This window comes from Anomalospiza imberbis, chromosome 9 (assembly GCF_031753505.1).
Source record: "Anomalospiza imberbis isolate Cuckoo-Finch-1a 21T00152 chromosome 9, ASM3175350v1, whole genome shotgun sequence".
Classification (NCBI taxonomy): Eukaryota; Metazoa; Chordata; class Aves; order Passeriformes; family Viduidae; genus Anomalospiza; species Anomalospiza imberbis.
In genome coordinates, this window is record NC_089689.1 from 13,506,223 (window position 1) to 13,531,624 (window position 25,402).

At 39.2% G+C, this 25,402-nt stretch overlaps 1 protein-coding gene across 3 annotated transcripts in view; it reads left to right on the forward strand.

Annotated features, from left to right (window-relative positions):
• The window catches only part of DPYD (dihydropyrimidine dehydrogenase), a 340,814-nt gene that overhangs the window by 304,980 nt on the left and 10,432 nt on the right, over positions 1 to 25,402 (forward strand). For all 3 annotated transcript variants that reach the window (XM_068199754.1, XM_068199755.1, XM_068199756.1), the window contains exon 21: positions 21,653 to 21,796. In XM_068199754.1, coding sequence (XP_068055855.1) covers positions 21,653 to 21,796 — 144 coding nt within the window. The remainder of the gene's footprint in view (positions 1 to 21,652; positions 21,797 to 25,402) is intronic.

Here is a 25,402-nt window from a genome sequence, read left to right on the forward strand (position 1 = left end):
TTTTTCTGTAGTCTTGTGTGGTTTTGATTCAGCCACATGGGTATCAAAGCTGTACTTCCTGAGTTTTTCATGGACTAAATGGACTAAAAATGTCTTTCTGTTCCATTATCCATGAGTCACACATTGGCACAGGACAACTGTCCCCAGTACCTGAACAGAGCTGGTGGCACACCATTTCTACGTGGAGAAGTTGAGAAAGGAGATTTCTGCACTCTGCTGACCTATTCATGCTGAACCAAACTCATTAAGGCCCAAGAACTGTGTTTGGGTTGTTTCAGGGAAAAATTACAGCCAGCCTGTAATCTGTTGCTCCACACTGAGGCTCTGTAATAGTTTGAAGTGGCCAGGCAAGAATTGTATTGATTTCTTGGGATCTCATTCAGGCTGATTGAACTTGTGTGCTCTGATGGTGGATGTTTAAGAACATACCCTAGCTGTGATTAAGAAGGTGGGTCTAATCCTCATGCAGGTAAGACCTTGTTTGCCCTTCATTCATCTCAGCAGACAAGTTTTAATGAAATAGTTCCTTTTATATTTTATGCCGTGGCTGTGTTTTTGATTTCCACACTTGTAACTGTCCAGTGTAAGTAAGTCAGTATGTAACCCATATATTGGTCAGGATATGTCACATTATATATAACTTTAATTAATCATTTTGTGTCTTTCTGATTTGACAGCTTGGAATAATTAATACATTCCTTTCTACTACTATATTTTGTTTTTTCCAAGTTGATGATTTATTTATATAAAAGTCATAAAATACTTTGTTTTATACATTATGTCTGGATTCATGAGAAATGCAGGCACATATCACTGAAATAGAGGGATTTTTTTTTTTTTTAGATCCACCAGGACAAGGTCTTGCAGTTGAGTTTAAAGTAGTTTAAGTCTAGAACCTATAAACTATAATTGTATTTATTTATATTAACCATCATTACAGCATAGAGCATTTTGTCCTAGATCCTAATAGCTACTTAATATTTTCTGAATGTTTACTACTACTGCTGCAACTAATAATAATATTAAATATATGCCAAAAGGCATATTTTCCAACTCCAAACCAAAAGACTAATCTAGTCTCTCCAGTAGTTTTTCCTTGCCTTTACTGAGCCATCTTTCAAATGCTGAGCATTTCTGACATTTTTAAATGTCATTTCAAAATTTTCTATTTGTAAATTGACAACCAGAAGACTTATTGTAAACACAGAAAGCTCTATAAGCACAAACATATCTATATTTTTTCCTTTTACTAAAAATGTATCGCCAGACTATAAACAGTTCATGTACCATTTCCATTAGGAAAAATGATATTTTGAAGCTTCTACATTTGCCAATGAAGGAGCAACCCAAAATTCTTTGGTGACTGTAGCATGAGTGTGCCTTTTCATAATCACCATTTCTTAAGGAGGACCTGAAGGAGCACGGCCCCAGGGCTGTTTTGGTTGGTGCAGAACAGGGCTAATAAATGCCTCACACTTCAGAGCTCCCCTCTCTTTCTTCACAACAAAGTCATCATCTTTCATTTGATAGACTGCAGCCGTTTTCTTATCAATTCTGTCATAGCTTGGTTTTGACCTTCAGTCCCTGGTCTGTGGGTGGGCTTTTGTGCCTGCTGCTGGATTTTGGACTTATTTACCCAGATAAAGCAGATGGAGGAAAAACAGTATTTTCTTTTTTCCACAGGACCTAATTTATTTCTCCCTTGTTTATTGCTGAGTTATTTTTGTCTGCATAGTGTGAATAGTTTGCAAAGGTATTTATAACATTTCACTGATCAATGTGCAGTCTGAAAAGCTTGAAAGTCTGTCTCCATTTGAAAAAGCAGCTCCTCTCCATCCAGACTGTGTCTTTAGTTGCCCAGTTCCTAAATGATCGTTTGGGAGGGGATGCCACTGGTTTTCACCACTATTTTGAGTGGTGACTTGTAATACAGCACACACTGAGAATACAATTTTTAGTGCAGAACTGAGCATTTATTGAGATGTATATCAGTGAAATCATAACACAGTCTATTGTAAGACTCTTAACTCTCCAAATACCATCCCCAGCTCATCCACAGAGAAAGGTCTCAATGTAAAGTGTCTGACTGGGTGGGCTGCCCTTGGGATTCTCCAGCATGAGGGGTGCAGTCCCCAGCCATGAGCATTAGCCAGGATATGCACAGTTGCTACTGTGAAAGGGACCGTGCCACAACATAACTTGCTTTCAGTTTTGAGCATTGAGAGGTTGTGCAGTGTTATCAGTCCAGTACAAGACAATTCCATAAAGCAATTTCAATGAAAACTTGGAGACTCAAGAATTACATTGGCAGTGGTGGATACATCAAAATTTGAGCTCATAACCATAGTGTCCCTGCCCTCCTGTCAGGGTACTTTAATTTTCTTCCTGTTTTGCAGCTCATAAACATGCTTCTTTTGAGACCACACCCCAAATGCTGTTGGAAAAGGGCTGTAAAGTTTTAAAGATATATTTGAGGGTATTATAAAAGTATAATAAAGTAAAAAAAACTGCAAAGAAATTGAAGTTATTGAACAACTGAATTAAAATTTTAGGCTAGGGATTGTTTAATTGCATATGGGTTTCTAGCTGGCTTCTACAGTCATGAAAGAATAGAATTTTTTTGGAGTTAAGAAAATAAGAAATTTGATTTTAATGTAACAATTGATTTCAATGTACTTGTAAACATTTGCTTGAACAAATAATTTCAGTATATTGCTGAAGACTATTCTTATCTCAGTCAGTAATTGAAAATGTTTTACTTGATTTTAGGGAGATATTTCTAGATTGGAGATGAAATTGTTTTCTCATACAAATTGAAATATTAAATAATTAAGTTGTATTAAAATGAAGGTAATAGTAAAATAATGCTGGTGAGCAAATTGCAGATACTTTATTTAATCTGAAATCAGTAACACCCCAAAAATGTGTCTGCTTTCTCTGAAAACCTGGCAGAGAAAACAACACAATTATCCTCAGTAGTGCTGCTGTCTTTGTATAATATACAAAATGGTCATCTTGAGGGCAAAGGAGGATGGTGGGAAAGTCTGCTGCCTTGATGAGTACCAAAGCTTACCCACATTCTCACAGACAGGAGTTTCTGGAATGTACAGTTCTCATTATAATCCATAGGGATTTTTCCCCTCCAAAATCAGCTGGAGTTTGAGACATTTGAGCTTTTCCCATGGTCTCTCACCTTCTAAGAAATAGTTGCAACGAAGTTCAAAATATTTCCAGGTTTTCTCTGCCACAATAGCTCCACATTGTCTGTTTTTGGCCCTCCATGCCCCACTTGCCACCCTGTATGCATCTAGGGGATGCTCTGCAGCATAAACTGCCCCAAACCATGAACCCTACAGTGGGGAGACCTGATAACCCTCATGGCCAGGTCCTGGCCACTGTGTGTGACCTGTGCCATGAAATAGGCAGGATAGCCATGAAAATTTTATGTTGTTGTGTTTATCTAGACTTAAGTTCTTGAGGAATTTTTAAAAGATAATATGTGGCTTAGTGATGTACACTGGAAGCAAGCGGCGAGTTGTGAAATGAGCTCAGCCAGAAAGTACAACTTTGTTTGTGCCTCAGATGGCTTTATATGCATAAGAACAGTAAGACTTTTTAAAAGGCCGTTGGAAATTTTTACTGTGATCTATTATAGCTGATGTATCTTAAATTATTCTTCAACCCTTATCACAGCAATCAGGAACTTCAAATAAAGGTTGAAACATGCTGTGCTTTGTCTTGCTATAGGAGCATGTTCTTCTCGCCAACTTGAAAAAAAATAGGAAATCTTTTAAGACATACTAAAATACAGCATGAAACTTAGTGTCTGTATCTAGTCGTCACAGGGGATGCTTGAAAGGAGTTGGATTATTTTTCAGGGGAACTTATGGCAGAGTATTTGTGTATAAATTAACAGCAATGAAAGTGATAAATTAAAATTGCGACATCAATTTCATTCTTAGTTCTGTTTTGCATTTCTATAGAAGTATTTATTATTACTGTGATTTACCTTCTAAGAGGTAAAAGAATGGAGAGTTTGAGGTAGTAGCAGTTGTAATTATCTTTTGGAAATCTTCAGCTTGTTTAAAATGCTGCAGCATGTCTGCTCAGAGACACAAGTTGGTGTGAGCACACCAGGCCATCCTCCCTTCATTTTCTAGGCTGGATTTCCAGCATTTTCCAACAGAGCGGTTCAGCTGTAAGGTTCAGCACTCACTGAAGGAAAGATCTATCTTCCATCTCAGGTGAAGCACTGAACTCCCTGGTTGCCTCAATTTATTTTTTTTCTTTTTCTCCCTGGCTCCCTGTATGTGCTGAAAGTGAGGAGTGGTGGTGGTGGTGTGGAAGTCCCAGGTGAGCCATCCAGGCACAGAACAGCAAACAGTGCTTGGCTTTTTTCTCAGCACTGCCAGCAAAAAGATCCTTTGTACCTTCTGTGCTGAAATCCCAGGGAAGGCTACACTCCATGACTCCCTGCATTCACTCCTTGGCTTGCTGGATCTTCAGCAGCACACTTTTATACCAGTGCTGTGTAAGGCGGCTGGATTGGCCTAGGAGCATGCCCACAGCTGTGGGACAAGCTCTCACAGGACCTCAGACTCAGGTAGTGCCTTTGCCTTTCACCCTGACAGAAAAAGGCACTTTTCCAGCTTTACCTTCTCTGTGCAGAAGTGTATCTGTGTTGCTACTTGCTTTTGTTTTTACAGGAAGAAAATCATTAAAATCTTAAAAAAAAACCAAGCAGCCTATTCCATACCCAAAGAACAAGAATGAGAGAGCAGGTGAGACATGCACAATAGGTGGAGTTCATTAGTTAGAGAGACTGCTGGGATATTTTAATGATGAAGGTGGCATAAAACCTTTGCTAGGAAAAGCAACAATATGAAACAAGTGTCCATTTTATCTGGTTTCTTTTGCCCTCTGGAACAGAAACAGAGACACTTAGAAGCATGCTCAAGGAACCTAATTAAATACTGAAAGGAAATGAAAATGAGTTCACAGTTCTGTTCCCGAGACTCATTCTGTGAATATTCAGTTTGTATTATTTTCAGAAAAATGTAAGACATTATAATTCTCAAGATGTTTCTCATTCTTGAAGAGGGAAACTAGGTGCCTAGGCTGGTGTTTAAATACAATCCATACTCTCAGTAGTGTCATTGTGACCTGAAAAGTATTTGACATAGATCAGTTTCATTGTTAGAAAAAATGAGTCAGTGGATCCCTGAAATCTGCTCATTTTTGCTGGGGAAATGTTTAATGACTTTAAAGCAAAGTTTTCTTAAGGGATAAACAATTGATAGTAAATTATATTAAAGAAACTGGAAGCAATCATCAACAGTAACTTTTAAAAGCTGTTATTTCACTTAGGAGTATTAAATCAAAATACTATGATTTTATGATCTGTCTGTACTGGTGTCAGTATCAGTGTCCCTGATGTCCATAAAGTGTCAAAAAGAAAACTCTATAGCATCCTGAGATTGCTTTGCTTCCTAATTAAGACTACAACAGCATTTTAAAAAGTGTGAAAGGAACCCTGTGTGGTGTAAAGTAGCCATAGAATGGACAAATTATTTATTCTTGATGCAGGAACTTGCTTTAAGACTAGGTTGAAGATATACCTCTTTCTTTGTCACATGCTAGAACATTGTTCATTTTCTTGGTTTTTTAAAGCTGTAATTGTACTTCTCCTATTTTGGGGGAAAGAAAAATGAGAGAAAAAAGAGGTGCTCTTAAATGTTAAAAAATGCAGGGATAAATAACGCCACACCATGTCATACCTTTTATGGTTAGCATTAAGCTTTGTCTCTCTAGTTCCAGGGAGTCCCTTATGGCAGAGAATAGCATTTTTTGAAGCTTCTTGGATGTTACACTGTTTTACTTCATTCTGCTTGGGCACTGACATCAGAAGTGATTAGATTCCTATAGGCACCTAACTTCAGAAAGGAGAGAAATGTCTGTACTTCCAAATTAAATGTACCCAAGAATATTCCTAGGTGCTCGGGCCAGCTGGCACCAAGCAGCCTGTGCTGATGATCAGAAGCTGTTAGTCTCCAAAGCAGGTTGGCTGCAGGCAGGCTGCCTGCTGGGAATGGCTCCTGGAGCATGCTGACTTCCAAAGCCTCTCCAGGAATTGCCTGGGACACTGATAGTCAGCACAGGCCAAAAGCAGGGAAAAAATGCTGTAATGCTTTGTTAGGATAGATGAAAACATCCTTGTGCCCAGGAACATTCCCAGACACCGATTTACTACTGTGGATATAGAGAGTATCTTGCAAAAAACTCTGAAGGGAAAAAAAAAGACAATGGCAGTATGTGACTGGGCATGAAAGATGGACAGACGGACACAGAAATGAGCTCTATTAGATGTTAGTGAAAATTGCACTCAGAAATAGAGCTCTAACAGCCTGAGGCTTCAACATCAAGAAAAGCAGTTAGAATTTTTAGAAAATCTCCAGAAATAGCTAAGATATAATAGGAAGTAATGTAATGATATAAATGTGTGACTAATACACATATTTTTGTATGGTGTGACTAGTGTATATGTGTTATCCAAGTATGGATGGTCTGCAAAAATGGTAACTCCCTGTCTTTCCTGATGATATAAAGCAGCTAACCCAGGAGTTCTTTGCGTCCCAGAGGCTGAATTCAGTTTGAAGGTGGGACAAAGTTGCAGTGGTTCAAATGAGAGCACCCAGACGTTCTGTTTACATTAAGGAGTAGTGCAGACAAATAGGCCAGATATGAACAGGGTTGTGGAGTGAAATGGTTGATGCTGCAGACTGGTGTCCACACCATGTGCATCCCAGGTTTTCTTACTGACTTCTAGCTTTTGTCTGCTCTCATGGGCTAAATGCTCATTAGCAGCTGGAGCACATTGCAGCTGCATCCCTGGAGCACATACTCAGTTTTCATTTCATCCAAAATAAAATGCAGTTTGTGCATCTGCAGCTGCTGCTGTAAGAAGTGAGGTGTGGTGTGTGGGGACAAAAGAGAGATTCATGTCAAAGGTGTGCTCTGGTCTGAGCTAAACCATGAGTGCAGAGCTCGTGCAGCAGCACGGCAGCAATGCAGGGCTCCTGGGCACAAGCTGAGGCCACCAGTGGAGTAGAGACAAGCCCTTAACTGCCCAGAAAAGGTTTGCATAGACAAGGAAAAATTTTGGGCAAACACAAACGCATTAGCACAAAGCAGAGAAGAGAAATTGACTGGTAATTGTCTCACATATGGGATTTTTTTGCATTGGCAAGAAGATTGTTTTGCCAAAGCTTGCTTGCAGTAGCAAAAAGGAAAAATTCACCACATCAGGAAAACAAACTGACTCAGAAAATACAACTTCACTCATATCTGGCTTTGATGCACTACACAAGAGCAAAAATAAACTTTTAGTGCCGTTTGCAGAAGCATGAACTTTAAACTAAGAGCAGCAGCACTAAAGCAGAGAAGAGTTTGAATGCCAACTGGATAGTTAAAACATCAGTAAATACTAGAAAACAAACACTTTGTTGGCATTTTCTGGGAGTCTAAAACTGCTGACAAAAATATACAGCATAAAAACAATCAAAAATGTACATGATAGAAACAATCAAAATACCATTAGGACAATGTTGATTACCAAAAAAAGCTGAACAAATTAAAATACCAGGAAGTATAGATAACTCACAAATTCTCTGCTTTTAACTAAATGAAGTGCATGAATGAAAGAAGCATGTGGCAAAACTGGGGCAAAAACTTCACAAAAAATCCAGACAAAAAGTCAGAACACTTGGCTGAACTAGGTAGCACTCTGTAAGAGCCCCTGTAGCAAAGTATTTACATGGTGTTTTAAAGGTCTGGGAAGTCTTCTAGGCAAAGAAAAGCTGGAAATGGACCCAGTGATGCAGTCAGGAGGGCACTTGATTGATAGAATGTCCTCAGCACTCAGAGAAAAAGCATTAAGGCAAGCGAAAGTAAGGAGAGCATGTCTCATTGCTGAGGTTTTCCAGAGCCACAGGTCAGATGGGCAGCCAGCCAGCTGTAGAAAAGATGGGAAGCTGTACATATGCAGTCTTTTAGCAATGTAACAAGGCATTACACAGACCTGCAGGTGGTAATGCACTTTCCATCTTAAAAAAGTATTTTCAGTTTCTGAAGCAATGTTAATATATTTGCAAATGTACTAGATGTAAGAATTATGGACTGTAACTACCTCCGTATCTTTTGAACGTCCCTTAGTGTGGATACCAGTGGAAGAAAATGCAATTTGATATCAAAACAGTGGTTGAAGAATGCCAACAGTATCAGCAAGAAGAACTAATGGAGTTAGCTGGGATCACTGCCATAGCTGTATAGGTGCAGAAACAGAACAGCAAAAGCTGTAACTGATCATGATTACATTCTCATCTATCTGCTTGAAATGACCAAGGCAATAAATCTAAAGTGAAATAAAATGAGATGAAATTGCATTTGACTCCTGGAGCACTGGGATAATTGCTGACCTCCTAAAGGCTATTACCTAGCTCCTAAAAAGTAAAAAACATGCAGGGTAGACCCACACCTGAAAATGTCAGTTTGAAGATTAGTGGGATTCATAAACCATCTCACAATACCTTTCCACACTTTTCAGATCTGTACAATCTCCTGAGGTGATTACTAAACAAAAGCATGCTATGAATACAACTGCTGTAATTTGCTGGACTCTTCTCCTGCATAAAGAAGCTGTACAAAATACCCCAGAGTGCAACACTTGAGCATGTAAATGCTGAGGCCTTTGCATTGCAAAGGCAGGGCAGGGGCATGAGGCACACACGGGGCACAGCCCCACCAAGGAGGCTTGTACATCACCAGCAGTGTAGGAGCAGTCCAGCTCACATACACTGGAGTCACGTGTGCAAGTGAAAAGATCAATCCTTATGTCCTAAGGGCAGGAAAGGTATGACTACAAAGTGGCCATCAATTATTAGAAAGGGTTTTATAAAGCCAGAACTAGCACCCCTCTGTAACCACAGCCTGCAGTGACCTGCCTTGCTCAGCATCTGGAAGGGATTGAGATGTACACCCCTGAGTTCTTACCCAGGCTGCTGTACACAAAAGCAGGACAACTAAACAGTTGCTGCAGATGGTGCAGTCAGGGTGCAACACCCTGGAAGTCCCCCTACCAAACTGCATTTGGAGCCTGGACTCGTTCATTCGTACAAATAGCCTGGGAACAAAAATCTCATCCACTTCTCATCGCTGCTACCACTGCCATCGCCTTGCAGCAAATTGCAGTTTGCCCTGCAGTGGTGTCATGGCTTGTTGGAGTGCTCTGCACCAGAAGGACCGGATATTTGGGAACAGACTTATGCTCATCCATGTTCTCTGGAGGCAAGAAATGGCTCAGTCTTCCAGAGGAGAAGCAGCAATTCTCTTCTGTGTGGTGCCTGCCCCTGCCTTTGTAAGCTGCTCAGACTGAAGCTCTCCTAGGAGCTTTAGCCATTGAAATACACAGCACCTCTAAAAAATATGGAGAAAAAGAGTCAGGCAGACAGATGACATGGATTATCTATAATAACATAAATTATGTCATCTGTGACCTTTAGAGCAGCACTGCTGTTGTAGGCAGCATTAATGTAGAGAAGCTGCACTAAGTAGAAAATTTTGTTTCCCTCTCTGTCTTAATGGTCAAAATGGCCACAGATTATTTGTTTCTGAGCTGTAGATTGAATCACTATAAATACCTGGCATAATTTTAACAGGTTGAATTATGTGAAGAAATAAAAATAATTTTTTTCAAAATTTAAATGAGGATGAGATTTTTAAATATGGCAGATAATTTTGAGTAGCAATCCTCTGTAGGGCTTGCAGGATCACTCCCATGGGAAGATGTTATCCTGTGGTTGTTATCTGGAACTGAGTGCAGAATGGCTGGAGACAAGACAGCTTATTCAAGCAGCACAAAAGATGTGTCCAGTGTGCGGTGGGTTTCACTTTTCATGGGAGCCGTGCAGCTCCAGGGATGATGTCAGGTGTGCACACCCAAGAAGGGTGGGTTGGCTGTGGGCAGCCCGTGGGCCATGGCCCAGTCACTGCACGGGGGCTCAGCCTCAGTCAGGGTAAGTCCCTGCACGTGGAGCCACACGGAGAAGCTTTGCAGGATCAGCACGGGAGCTCCTTTGCATTTATAGGGTTTCTTGTGCCACGTCAGCCCATTCAACCTGCAGAATAGCCACAATGAGTACACAGTGCAAAGTGATAGGTAAAGTTTATGCATACCTTTGTTTATCTGCAAGGAGCACATGAGCAGTGAAAAAGGGAATGGCCTGTTCAAGCAATATGTGATTGTGGTTCTACTTAATAGCAGAGGCCAAGCTGAATGCATATACTCATGAGCCTAACTGTGCATACAAATCAGTGAAGTCTTGCAGTACCAAGATGATCAGAACTCATTTTAAAGCTATTACAGTAATTTAAAACAAGATAGTTTTTTTAAGTACAGTGATGTATGCCTGTAATCTGTATTTCTAATGATTTGCATGTTAGATTTTTAAAAATCAAATTCTTCCTCTGATTGACTAGAGTGAAAATCTAATCAAATTAGCATTTTAGAATATATGACCATTGTAATGCCATATTCAGAATATAATGATACTTTAGATACTTTAGCTGTTAAAAAGACAGATAAATATGCAAGAGAGGCACTGTGGGAGACTTGGACTCTAATGAGGACTTTTCTGGTTTTATACATTTGGTTTTTATATTTTGTCTGTTACTTTGGTACCTACATATTGGTGTCTCCTCACTGCTTGATGGTGATATAAGAAGCAGTTATATCAGTTTAGTGAAGCTCTCTTTTGTAATGTATTATTTATATTTGATTCATAAGTTAGATGTAATATTAGTTTTAAAGTGTTTAGCAATTACTTATTTCTTTTCAGATCTGTTTAAAAGTTTTAATAGCTTGAAATTAAAAAAATTATTATCACTTTCCTTTAGTGCACCATTCCAATTTTTTCATCTTGCTATATTCTTTTTTTTAATGTCATTTGTTATGTGTTGCTTTGTCACATTTTCAAAACTGCTCAAAGGCCTTAATCAAACCAGAATATCCAAACTCTTCATAGGAGATTATTCAGCATTGTCTCATCCTTCCTCTCACCAACTTAAGTGGGAGTTTTGACTATTGAGGGTGGAAGTACTTGCTATTAATGCTAGAACTATTTGTATTATGACTCTTAGCATGAGATTTAGTGAGTTTAGGATATTGAGGTGATGATGAAAGGCATTGTGTTATTGAATATGAAGACTAAAAGGCAGCAGTAGGCTCCTTGGTCATAACTGCAAGAGTTGACTAGAGCTCTTTTGTCTGCACTGAATACTTTACATTTAAATTAGGATTGTGTGAAGTAGAGATGGAAGGATTACATGTGTGAGAGATGAATGAGGGAAAGTATTGTAGTCTGTGCCGGAGGAGGATAAGTGTTGTAGTTCATCTGCCATAAGAGATGGATTACAATGAATCTGAAGTGGAAGAAGGCTTAGATAGGAATTATTAGCAGTGATTTGCATTTAAGTAATCTATTAGTTCAATAATATATGTATAGTTATGCAGTGTGTAGTCTACCAGGGAAAAGTGGAGTTTATTTCTAGATATATTGAAATTATATGCTGTTTACAGTATAGACATTTGGTAATAAGTCTGGAGCTTCCATAAAAAAAAAAAAATCAAAACAAGAAGACAGGATAAACAAAAATCAAAACAAAACAGAAATCTGCAAAGGATCCAGCAGATGGGAAAAGTGTAGGCTCTTACCTCTTTTGGAAGGTTTGATTGCTAGCAGAAAGTACTTGACAGGCAAATTTGCAGATGAAACACATACAGCAATGGTGGAAATGCACTTTCTTTACACACAGGGGAAGCAGTAGTTATTTTACTGAATGTACTGAAAGCCTTGCAGAATCTCAATTTCTTCCACAGTCTGGAAGAGGAGGTTGCTGGTTGCCCTCTCTGTTTAGTCTCCCATTCCCCTGAGAGCATAAATTTGGTGGGCAATACTTACTGGACTGTGAATATTTTCTATGGCCCTGGTGCACACATAGGCTATCAATAAGTAGTCCAGGGTCTGGAGCTGTATTTCCACCAGGGGATGCTGGATTGGAGTGTGGACGAGCTAAGGCACATGCAGCTATTGCTCTTTTCATCTCTTCCTGGCCACAGCGGTAAATTGGTGGGCTCTGTGGTTGAGTTGCTCAAGGAGCTCTTGAACAGATTCAAATGGATCATTTAGGCACCTTAAATGCAGCTTCCTTGGCCCTCAGCATTCTCAAACAGTGCTATATGCTGCTGCTGGTACCTGACCCAGCTCATTTAGCACAAGTGGAATTAGCAAACTCAGCTTAATGCTCACCTTGCTGGGTCAGCAGTATCTGTGATTGAGGCCAGTTGGTAACCACTCTAGCAGCAAGGATATCCATGCTTTCTCATAGTTGTAAGACAAGATTTATTCTTCCCTTTTAATAGTCTAGCTGGCATCTCTGAGGCTTCTTTTAAAGGGCCTAGAAAACACACAGTTCTAGGACTGCTGGAGTCAGTCCCATCAGTACATGTAGCCCCAGAAGAGAATGGTTAAATCCAAACAAATATGATTTTAGCAATGGTCTCAACAGCTCAGCTACCAGCCAGCTTGGAGAAGGTGGGTAAAAGTATCTAGCAATGGCATTTTCCATGTGATCAGGGGATTTACGGCATTCATATAAGATGTGCATAAACTGAATGTATAGATATATGTATAAATGGTATATAGATACACGTGAAAATGTGAATACTGCACTGATTATTTTTACTTAGGTATCAGTAAAAGTAAAAAATCTTGCTTGCACAAAGTTTTTTCCAACACTAAGGCTCAACTGATACTGATTCCTGTTTCCTAAACACATTTGAATACAGTTATATTTGCTCACCCGACAGATATTTGTTAATAGCCATTCTGCTGACATCTTCTTTATGCTGGTGCTTAGCTGACAGAATTTCATCTGCATAAATGGGTGGAAAGTCCTTTCCTCACGTGTCCAACAAACTGGAGACAAAGTGCCTGCCAATGTTTTAATTTCTTTTCCATGTTCTGGTTAGAGAGTGAGAAGAATGCTTTCACTCCACAGTGTCATGAATATGGTAATCTATGGAAATCACAGAAAGCAGGTACTTAAGTTAAGCACATACTGTACTACAGGAATCCCTGATGAATTCAAGTCTCTTCTGTTTAGAGAAGATGTTGTTGTCTATTAAGTGACAGACTGCCAGATGTTCATGAAGTAGCACAGAAATATGTATCAGTATCTTCTTTTCTTTACCCCAGAAGGTAACATTTTCTTTATCATCTATGTCATCCTGGCTTTTGATTGTAAATGTCTAAGCTTGCTTCAGATATTAACTCTTTTTTTGTTTTATTGATGAATATTTCATTACTTCAGTACATTTGTAGAATGTAAGTTGTTGCTGCACTATAGTAAGCCTATTATCCTAAAATCTTTTCCCTCACTTGGTGTATATAAACCAAACATTTGAGTTAGAACATGAAGAATAATTTGTTTCTGATTGGGAGCTAGAAGAGAAAATTGTGGCAGTGTTAGAAAAATTCAAAAGGAGAAATAATTGTTATTTTAAATAATATTTCTACCTACACATTCAAGCATGGCACTGTATATCTCGTGGTGAGGTCACTGCAGTGTGTTTTCCTAGAACACATTATTGTTCCGTTTAGACTCAGAGTTACTGAAGGGTTGCGGGTTAGCTCACCCACTTTAAATAATCATTGCAATAATAAATGCAATGGTATATGCACATGCTGTGGGCAGCAGAGGTTACAGAACAAGTATATGGGCAGTAATTGCAGATTACTGAGACAGTGCTGTTTACCAAGCAAATAAAAGTTCCAAGAAAAAAAAAAGGAAAATAACTGAAAGGCAGAGTTCATTTTTTCTGAATAATTGTTTTTTTCTGTCCTTTATTTTGATGGCATTCCCACATCATTAAAAGCACTGATGCCAGAAATGTCTCAGTTCTAAGAAACAGAGCCATGAGAACCCTTTAACACAAGGGACAAAGTCCATGTGGCTTCTTGCTAATGCAACCACAGCAGCTCCAGGAGCTGCAACAACTAATGTTGGCCCAAGAAACTTTCTATCAGGTGGAAACTGACAGAGTGAAGTATCCCATCCTCTGCATGGCGCTCTTCTGCCCACGTGCTGTGGGGAAGATCTTGCAGGATTCCCTGCTGGAGGTGTTGACATGAACCCTAGTGCCAGCTCTGACCATGGCAGTGTATGGGACTGACACTGAGAAAAGCAGCTTTATAAGAGGATTTAGCTTTGAATGCCTGAAAAAATGTCTAGCAGAGTAAGAATTTACAGCTTCACTTTCTCCATTTCTTTCATTAGGTAAGGAGTTTACCTGTGGGGAAAGCTTGTGCAAAATATTCTCTCCATATATCTATGAATATGAAAACGTGTGTTATTTGCCACCATCAGAGGAACAGAATTCAGCTGTTGTTGTTATTGTTGGGGTTTTGGTTTTTTTTTTTTTTTATTTTCCCAGAAGAAACACAAGCTACCTTGACATCGTGACAAGATTTTGTTGTTGTTTCTGGTGCTGCTCTTGTTACTGGGACCTTGTGTTTTCTTTCTCTCTAGAAATGTTGGAGTCATGTTTCATTGTATTCTCTGAGAACAAGGAAGAAAGCAGACACTCTTTCAGGAAACTTAATAGTGATCTTTTTGTTACTGTTATTGTTGTAAAGTTGCAAGAGGATGGAGGCAGACCACTGCTTGGAAATTGTAGCACAGTGTAAATTATGTATGTGCAAGTATTACATATACATGCAGTATGTAATAAGGTTTCAATTATATGCAGCCATTTTGAGCATATCGGACTTTGGAAATAATAAATAAGTATTCAGAATCAAATGGGGGAAAAATGATTAAAATTTAAACTCCTTTTTCTGGAAAACTTTATACACCACAAATAGTTTTCCATGAACAAATGGAGATTAAACATTACCAAAACCTTTCTACTCCAGACATATGAAATTACCTATACAAACCTGTTTTAAATTCTTGTAGCTCCTGGGCAGGGCAACTGTCTACCTCACCTAAATGTTAATGTTTCCCTTATGTGATTGCCTTTCCATACCATGCTCCCACGTTCAGAGATTCACCTATTTTACCCTCCTCAAAGCTATTAATTCATGTCTGCAATCTTCACACCTTTAACTGGTAGTCACTTGGCTGTGTAGCCTCCCCAGGTGTTTCACTCTTAGATTTTACCTGCCTTGCTGTTTGTCTCCCCAGTTCTTGAAGCCAGTGAGAAACCTTCCCAGATGTAATCCCACCAAGGCAGCAAAGGGATGAAGCCCGGTTTTTCTGCTCATTTACAGAAGAAAGTGGCATTTGGGGAGGATAGTAAAACCAACCACAGATCAGCTGTTCTTCATAGGAAAGCAGTAGTCAGCACAGATTTATGGAGGGGAAAATGACCGGCTTGTTAGATTAGAGGGCAGTTGGTATTACCTTTAGCAAGGCTTTCAACACTGGTGGAACCTGCTGTAGCTGATGCTGCTCTGATCAGGGAGTTGGACTGGACTGACCTCAAGACATCCTTTCCAATCTCAACCACTCTGTCATTCTGCCAAGGTCATTGATCACCTTTTTCTTTCCAAGCATTAAGAAAATTTGTATTTTCTCCTCCTTTATTCCGTCCTCTGAGGGAAAACTGTTAAGAGATTTCAGAGAAAGATCTGTTCCGAAAAACAAGACATAGAGTCACCTCTTGTTTGATTTCTAAAACACACTAGTGCTTACCACTATGTGGCAAAGTTTTGCTGTGACAATTATCCATCTGTTTACATCACTATTAAATATGTATACCTTTGTTTGGTGCATCTCTAGTGCAACCAGTAGAGATATTTCAGCAGTGCAATTTGTACTCTCTTGAAGTAGTTCAGTTTGCCAGATATTTTTCATCTTAATTCTTGCTCTCTCTTATTTTTGCTATGTGCAAGTAGAGACTTCCACAATTCAAAAACATAAAGTATGTGAAATACGACAATTTGGCTTCGGTTTCATTTTCAGATTCATGAGGGACATTGTGTCACTTAAAATGGTTTACATGCTGAAAGTGCAAAGGAGAGGAGGTATTGAAGAATGAACACATACACACCTTCAGACCTTAGTCTGGAGACAAAACTCAAGAACAAAAGGAATGATATAATTACATTCAATGTGATAATTACATTCAATGTGAGAAACAGTATTTCATGAGAGAAACAGTATTTTTAAATATATTGCCTCATCATTAAATGATACTGGTACCCCAAATGTCCATTAGCCAGTGATCCCTAGAATTACTTACGTAAGTTCTTCCTTTACCTTGTGACCACTGTCCCCTGATAATCCTTTAGTTAAAATTACTGTTTTCCAGTGTTCTTTTTGCTGCCACCTCATTAGCATACACTTCAAATCCACTGAGTACTGTAGGAGGCTGTTGTTTATTTTTGATTTATGATGACACTTTGCATTGTGAGCTGACCCTGTCTGGATGTTAAGTGCCCACAAAATCTGCTCTATCACCCCCTCCTCAACTGGACAAAGGACAGAAAATATAATAAAAGGCTTCTGGGCCATGGCAGTCAGATTGTTTAATCATGATTTTCCTTTGATGAATCCATGCTCACTAGTCCTGATGACCTTCCTGTCTTCCCTTTGCCTAGAGATGGCATCCAGGATCAGCCATTCCATCACCTTTCCAGGGTTTGAGGTGAGGCTGACCAGCTGGTTGTTCCCTGTGTGCCCCTTGTCCTTTTTGAAGACTGGTGTGACATTCGCTTTCTCCCAGTTCTCAGGCATCTCTCCTGATTGCCATGATCTTTGAAAGATGATCAAGCGATGATCTCTGGCAGTTCCTCACTACTTGTGGGTGCATCCCATCAGAATCCATGGACTTGTGGATATCAAATTTGACTAAATGGTCTCTAACCCAATCCTCCTTTGCTGAGGAGAAGTCTTTCTTTCTCCAGATGTTCTCCCTGCTTTCCTGGGTCAAAGATTCCTGAGGGCTGGATTTGGAATCAAAGACTGCAAAGAAGGTGTGCAGTATCTTAGCCACCTCTGCAACCCTTTGCAAGGTTCCTTTTTCCATAAAGTAGCAGCCCCTCAGTTCCCCTCATATTTCTTTTGCTAGTGAGGTATTCACATCCCAGAGGCACTCCCACCGTTCCTGATGGGCTCAGCCTTGGCCAGTGGCAGATCCCTCTTGGAGCCAGCTGCCCTTAGCTCAGTCAGACACAGGAGAGGCCTCTCCCAGAACCCCTGTAGCCTACCACTGCCAAAACCTTGCCATGCAAACGCCATACACTGTGCCAGCTGAAATCTGGGTCTTCTAACAGTAGATGGCATCCAGCCTCTTAGGAGCAGACAGGTCCCAAATAAGCAGCTCATGACTACATCATGGAGACATACATGGATTTTCCCAGAGTAAAGATCAGATCCGTTTCCAAGTCAGAAGTGAAGTCTGGGTCACCTGATGCCTATTGCACTGCCCTGCTCACCAGCCTGTTCTGCTGCTTAGGCTGCTTGCTGGTGTGCCCATATAAACTGCAGCAATCTGAAGTAGAGGATTCTCTCCACTTTTAGCCATTAGGAAACAAGCACCTTTTTTAGTTCATAATATGCTCAATTACCTTTAGATTGATCTGTGAATAAATTATAATCAAAACAGACTTACTCACCTTAAAGCTCTCTGGCTTAAGGTTTCATTGTTGATTCATTAAGTTGTCAGTTCTCTATTGGCAGGGTAATGCCTTTTTATATCTGAATAGAGACAGGTTTAGTGGAAGATACTGTTATCTTTAAATGAGCAGGATTTAGGTTTTTTGGTAAGAATAAATTCATCAATGATGAATCCCTGGAGACTGAAACAAAAATCACAATGTTGCTGAAGATTTATACAGTTCATCAGTTAAAAGGCAGCTTTTGGAAGCAGAGGTGGGGGAGGATTTGGATTTTTGTTTTCTTTCTGTAAAATACTCCAGCAAAATATTTTGAGCTTAAAGTTTTGTGATAATGCAATTATAAAGAATGAAATAATTCCACTTAATGTATTTATTTAGACTCCATTCTTGATGTTAGAACACAGAAACACATTGAATTATGTCTATATAGAGACAGATGGATACAAATAATGCAGCTATAGACATCACTGATACAGATATATAAGTAGACAAGAATTATCTAATTACTCTGTTTGTTGCAATCTTCTAAGCACTTGCTATGCTCCACATATTCATATTAATTGTTTTTTCTAGGCAGATGTTGGTCTGAAAAAGATACCAGTGTATGGAGAGTTTAGTGACACTGGAATAGCTGGAAATTAAAAAAATAAAATTACTGTATAAAGATTTCAAAAGGAAACAGAGTTAAACACACCAAGCTCCGTGCTTATGCTTTCATTGGGAATTTTGTTGTTAAATCCCCCATGTGCTTAGGAAGTTGTCCCCTACAATGATTAGAGGCAATTTAATTTTAAAATCTCTCCAATATCCATCTCTTCTGCAGTTATTTCAACATTTTTCCACCTGTGCTATATCCAGTAACACACTTCATTAAAATATTTTTTGCCATTTCATATGGCCTTTGACTGCAAAATATTTGAAACCGCAGCTCTGAACAATAAGCAGTCTCCTCAACATTCCATATGTCTGAGCATTACTCATAAGGGGAACCATCAATAAGTCCTTCCTAAGCTCCTGAGGCTACATTTTCATGTATTATTTATTGCTATAGAAAAGATTGCTGGTTTTCAGTGTTGTTTAATGAAATTTGGCCTGGCTGCTTGTGAACTACTAGACCCCAAACACAAAGTAACCTGGCCATTTCTAAGGGCACACAGTCACCTTCTGAGAAGTCACTGGAAGCTCATTGTGGATGTGCCCAAGCCTGGACCAATACCTGCATGTGTCCTTAATTATTTTAAATTCCATTTAGCCAAATTCTTGATTGAAAAACGGCAATGCAAAGCAAATATGAAGGTTGGAGGACAGTTTTGTAGATTAATCATAATTTATTTTTAAAATATGTGGATTATATGGTTTAATTTAACTGCATGCATGTCATTACAAAACATCTGAATTATGGAAATGAAGGCATTGCCCACTTCTCAAAATGCCTGCTGTACATTCCAGCTAGCAGCTATGTTAGATATAAAAATCTAAATACTTCCATCTCACAAAAATTAATTGACCTTTGTAATTCACTTTTCACCTATTCACAAAAATAGATTCTTTTTCCATACTTTTCTTTAGATCACCTATTTAATTTCAATATTCTTAGTGTTTCTGTCTTTAGAGATTTGGCATATATTAAGAGAACAGAAAAGTAAAGGATTTATTCTGCAAAGATTTGGCTGTTGTTCCCAAAGATGATCTTCAATCAGTCAAGCCGTGAACAACTGTCTCCTCTCTCTACTACTTCAGTTAAAACCTCAGCAAAATTAGCTTTGCTACCTACTCTCAAAGTCAGCAATTCAATTCCTGGCCAGACAGGAAAGAATCCAAAAATGCTTTGTCATCAGGACTCCTGCCCTCTCAAACCAAAGTTGTTGGCATCAGCACATAAATTATGGAGAGGAAATAGTTCCTCAGTGACACAGCTACTACTTTTTCATAGCCAAAAATATATTTCTAATTGATTCAGCCTAGGAGACATACAAGAACACTTTTTATCAAAATTTATAATTTTGAGAATTCTGCAAAAAGTTTTAGGTTTTCTAAAAGTCATATAGAGAATTGAGTTTATGTGTGTGTGCTTTAGAGCCTATTGATTTGATTGGAATTAGACAAATTCTTCCTTCTACCCATTTTGCTGTTTAAAATAATTCTGCTTTTGCTGCATTATTTGACTTCAGTATGTAAGGCCACCCCCTCATTGCTGTTTGCTGGAATTCTCAAAGCCTGATTTTAAGATGTCCTAGAACATTTCATGTCCAGCAACTGCACAGAAAGGAAAGTTTGATGCCTGTAAGGAATCCTTGAACATGACATGCAGGAGCAAAGTTCCCATTGAACAGACAAAATGAGAGCACTCTGCCAGTGGGCAAACTTAGGCTACCTCTACATTTGGAACACACGGGATCTGCAGCACCCCCAGTCCTGCCTTGCTGCTGCCCAGACTGTGGCTGTGACCCCGAGCAGGGTTCAGTCCCAGCCTGCAGGAGGCACCTCTGGAGAGCTCCTGGACGTGGTGAGGCTGGAGCTGATTTGTTGTTAAAAATGTGTTGAGACCACAAACCAAATCTTGGAAGCAGGGAGCATTTCAAGGACATCACCCTCTGGCTGTATGCTCAGAGTACCCAAAATCCACCAGCCAAGGAAGCTTCTGTTTGTCATAGCAAGAAGCCTGAGGGGCCAAGGTTGGGTATTGTGACTGACAGAGATCATTGAGGAATTTTTCTCCTAAGGATTAGCAGACGAGCAGGGTAACCTCTTCTGGATTTACTTCGTTTTAAAAAATAATAATTTGTAAATTTTTAAATAATCTGGGGTTTAAAATTCACATTGAAATTCCCTCTTAAAAAATTGATAAGCACAGCAGTACTGTATCTTGTTCGATATGCTCTTTGAGGTTGTATTATTAGCGTGAATTAATGCCAGCAGCTGCTCAGGCTATGTATCCCCTGTTACTACCTGCTGCTTTCTGCAGTACTGCTGTAGTTTCTGAACAGGCTTGAGTTAGGTGGATAAAATACTTCTGCAGAATAAGGAACTAGTTTCAGGTGAGGAAGGACATGGTATATTGCATCAAGCAAAAGTCCATTTTTCTACTATTTTTTGCTCACCTAAATCTGTGATCGTGGCACACTACAGTTGTACATATCTCTTCCAGGTAAGCAAAAGGATTTTTTTTTGCTCAGGAAGATGAGTGTTTTAGGAAATCTGATCCAGCTCTTTTGTGTTCTTGGGTGAGACATGAGTTTTGCAATTCAGTGAAATCTTCCTCTGGAGTTTGCTTAATTGGGTTCAAGGACTAAATGTTGCAGAAAAGATTGCAAGTGGGACATAGAGGAAAATTAGGAGATTATAATGTGTTTCAGTTAATTTGGTGTTTATTAGCTTTACTTTGACAAGTCAAAACAGCCTTCTGTTATCACACTGCCAAATACATGTTTGTAAGCTTTAAAAGTATGTATTGATTTATTCAGATATTGATACAAATAATCTTAAATACTGGTGGAATCCTTCTAAGTAAACTGATAATTTTATAATACCTTTCCACATAGTATAAAATGAAACAGAAATAAAGTTAGCATTTGAATTATTTAACATGATACATTTTTACACATAAGCAAGTATGCAATGGGGAAATAGACTGTTGGATTCTGACCTGCAATTCAGCTATTTTTCTGCTGTGAGATATTAATATTTTAATATTCAGTATATATTTCCAAGTCAGATCTCAGTGTTCATGTTTGATTGTTTGATTTTTATTCACTTCTCACTCTGGTGCAGTCTTACTGATTTCAATTTCAGCTCCCTGAGTAAGAAGCAAGTTGTAGTCAACATGGAGTCAAGGTCTCACCCTTGGGATCAGACTCATCTTTTTGCTACACCCACTTACTAAGCATAATCATGTTTACTGATTTTTGTTTCAGAAACTGCCCAGTTTTGGGCCCTACCTGGAGCAACGCAAAAAGATAATAGCTGAGAACAAGATAAAACTGAAGGCACAGAACATGGCTGCTGAGCTTCCTGAGAAAAAAAACTTTGTTCCGAAGAAACCCATTCCCGCAATCAAGGTAACAAAAATACATGCATAAGAAGTGATAGGCAGTTGACATGCACAGTCATTTCTAGCAGTTTGAGTTGGTTATTACTGCTTTTAAGCTTGTTAGAGGGCATCAAAGACAACTCTTTATGCAGACTTTCTAGCTTTTAACCAAAATCGATGGGAAATTATTTGTGATGTACATGTACAGGTATTTCCCTAATGTCATTTTTCAGAATGAAGATATTCAGGCAATGGAACAGTAGTTGCAGATCAAGCAGGGGTGATGCCTTGAAGAACAAAGCAGAACTGTTTAGAATTTCTTTCATTTTGAATGCTGCAGTATGAGCTGTTTTGCATGATACCTTTTGATTACATGCTCTGCGCTAAATGCCTCCATCCCTCATGTAGGATCGATGGCAAAGGCTGGTGTTCAGTACATATTAAAGCTGTGTCATAGGTTTAGAGATTGAACTTTTAAAGCTGGAGAATGTTTGTCTAAGTAGCTGATCCACTGTCTACAATGAGTAAATGTCAAGATAAAAATAAAACATGTGACCCCTATCTACTGCATAATCCATACATTGAAGCTTTTCCCTTCCCTTAGGTAGTCAATAAATATCAATAAACTGAAATGACATGAGCTACTTATTCTAGGTGTTCACTTTAGAGCTTACTTAAACTTCAAGTCTGAATAGGAAAAATGATTTTTTTTAAATCAGGATTCTCATGGAGACCATTTATAAAGCAATATGAAAATCATATCTGTTGACCTTGTTGACTGTCTTCTTCATATATGGGAGAATATCAGATATCTACATGAGCAGACATGTAAGAAGTCTTGAAAAAATAAGGCCAAACATAAAATAGAACATGAGCTGTGGCTCAGAAAACCACATAATTTCCAAGAGAATCTTGCAGTTTACTGATACATCCAGTATTTCAAGCTAACTGGTAGGATGGCAGGACCATGGAGGGCAGACAAGGAGAAATTTTGAATTGTCTTCCCGTTTAAGTTAATTAGTTTGCCATTTCTATAGACCTCTCTCGGGTTTCTGGATTGCTTATTTTGGTTTATGTCACACTTTTGAAAACCCCTCCCGTCCTCTTGTGCTGAGGTTCTCTTACATATATATATGCATATATGCAAAAAGTTCCAAAGAACAGCAATCTACTCTTTTTTCCTCACTATGATGAGCATTTTCAAAGCCTGCTTGACCTCAGAGGTTTCATGGTTCTGTTTTCCTTGCAGGAAGAGTATTGATGTAGGGAAAAAGAGAAAGAAGAAGCAACAGCCAATAACTGCATTTTCAATGAGATGGCTTGCTTCTGAAAACAGCAGAAAACCAAAAAAATAGTAACCATTCAAAAGCAAGTAAACTGAATGAAGGGAAAAGTTTAGCAAGAGGGAAAAACAGATATGAAGACTAGGAAAAAAAAAAAGTTAAAAAATTGAGGTCAATAATTTATTATGCCTAACTCCAAGTAGAAAAGCAAACAAAGATCCAAGTAGTAGGAGATAAATTAAAACAAAGAAAAGAGATCCTATTGCAGAGGAAGAGGAAAACTAATTCCCCAAACACAAACATTTGTTTACACAGATATTGAATACTTCTGAGTGGTGTCTGAGGAGCTTCTCAGGCAGAGAAATCGGGGTATCATCTTCCGCACCCTGAAGCTCTTACAAGAAGACAGGCATTGCCAAAGCTGACTCTTGGCAGTATTTCAGTCTGACCAGCTCTTTGGAAGGGAATGTTCTCACTGTAATGACCAAACCAGCAGTGAGAGGTGTTGCATTGGGTTTGCATGGCAAGCTTTGATAAAGGTGGGGTTGCAGGGGTGGCTTCTGTGAGAAGCTGCTGGAAGCTCCCCAGGGCCTGACAGAGCACTGGCAGCCAGCTGCAGGACAGACCCTCTGCTTCTGTTGCTAACACTGGAATGACTGCGTATTCAGCATCATGGCTGATTAATTGGAACAACAGCACTACAGCAGTGGCAGCGCCTCTGGGATAATGTCTTTTAAAAGGGGGAAAAGACAGCAATTGCAGTCCCAGGGAGGAGTGAGAATATGGCCTCTTCAGGGATCTGCTTGATAGAGGACTATGAAATAAAGCACTGGAGGGAAGAGAGGCCCAAGCAAGCTGGTAATATCCAAGAATCACCTCTTCCAAGCTCAGGAGTGATGCACCCCAACAAAGAGGAAGTCGGGGGAAAATTCCCAGAGGCCTGCAGAGCTGCACAGAAGCTCCTGGACAAATAGACACAGCAAAGTAGCCCTCGGAGAGTGACCAAGGTGATCAAACAGCAGGAGCACCTTTCCTATGTAGACAGACTGAGAGACTTGTGGTTGTTCAGCCTGAAAAAGAGAAGGCTCTGGGGGCACTCTAGACTCCATGCCTGTACCAAAAGCAGAAGATAGTTTCCCTTGAAAGAGCTATGACCCCTGCATTGTCTGGTTGTATTTTTGGGGGGTTGCTACAAATTTCCTGATGCCTTCCCAAAATTTCCTCATCCGTCTAATTGGCTCTTGGGTTGGTGATATGTAAATTCCAGCACTTATATAAATTCTACATGCTGTCAAATTGCCATAAATTTGTTAATTTAAAACCCCTCTGTGATTATCCAAAAGTTAATTTATTTTTGGATGTCCTTTCCCATGGCTTTTCTCTTTATTTTCTCTATTTTTCAATATTAATTGAAAAGGCATATTTTGATATTTGGCAGAGTTGTTTATTCTTTTCTCACTTGTCTGTAATATTAGAAATTGTGCTCTGTGTGGGTATGTGCCCTGGATCTTTTCTTTTCAGTTACAGTTTTGTACAGCTCCCGCAGATGTGTTTGCCTACCTCAGGTTGCCTCCTTATTGCTTTAATTTCTTTCCTTATATGATCCTGTGTTTTTCTTCCTAATAATTTACTTCTTTGTCCTTCGGGGTCTATACCACAATATTCATTCACCATTTATCTGCTTATTTTATTTCCTCCTTTTTTTTTATTCCGGAAGCTTTGCTGTAGAGATTGTTTGGTAGTTCAAACATTCTGGCATAGCTCTCTTAGCTCGGGCATGACATGCTGTTCCACCTGCTGGAAAAATATCCACAGAGATCCTCAAGCTTAAATTCCTTTTGTTTGAAATTTTTTCCACCCTTGTTGGTACAGATACGTTTATATGGTCTTTTGCACATACATATATGCAAGTCTTTTTTTGCTGCTGTTTAAGTACCTGTGTAAAAGCCAGCACTGCAGGAGGCATTAGCCACATTTAGTCCAGTGCTGTGATAAATCTCTAAAAGCATCTTGGGAGTGAAGAATATTGAAGTATGGACAGCTCTATTTTGCCATAACTATATTATACCATTTGGATCCTTCCTGGCATGTATCTGTGTGTTTAACATGAGTAGTTTTACCTTGTGCTTGCCTGCCTGGAAAAGACCATATTGTAATCTTCATCGTAAATGGGGAGGTGTTACATATTTCAGGTGGAACTATGCGTCTCCCCTAATTTATGGGACTCTAAGGCTGCTTCTCCCAAACATATACTCAAACATAAATCACAGAAATAATCCCCCCTGCAATAGTCCATAATCTTCTCTTCTCTTCTCTTCTCTTCTCTTCTCTTCTCTTCTCTTCTCTTCTCT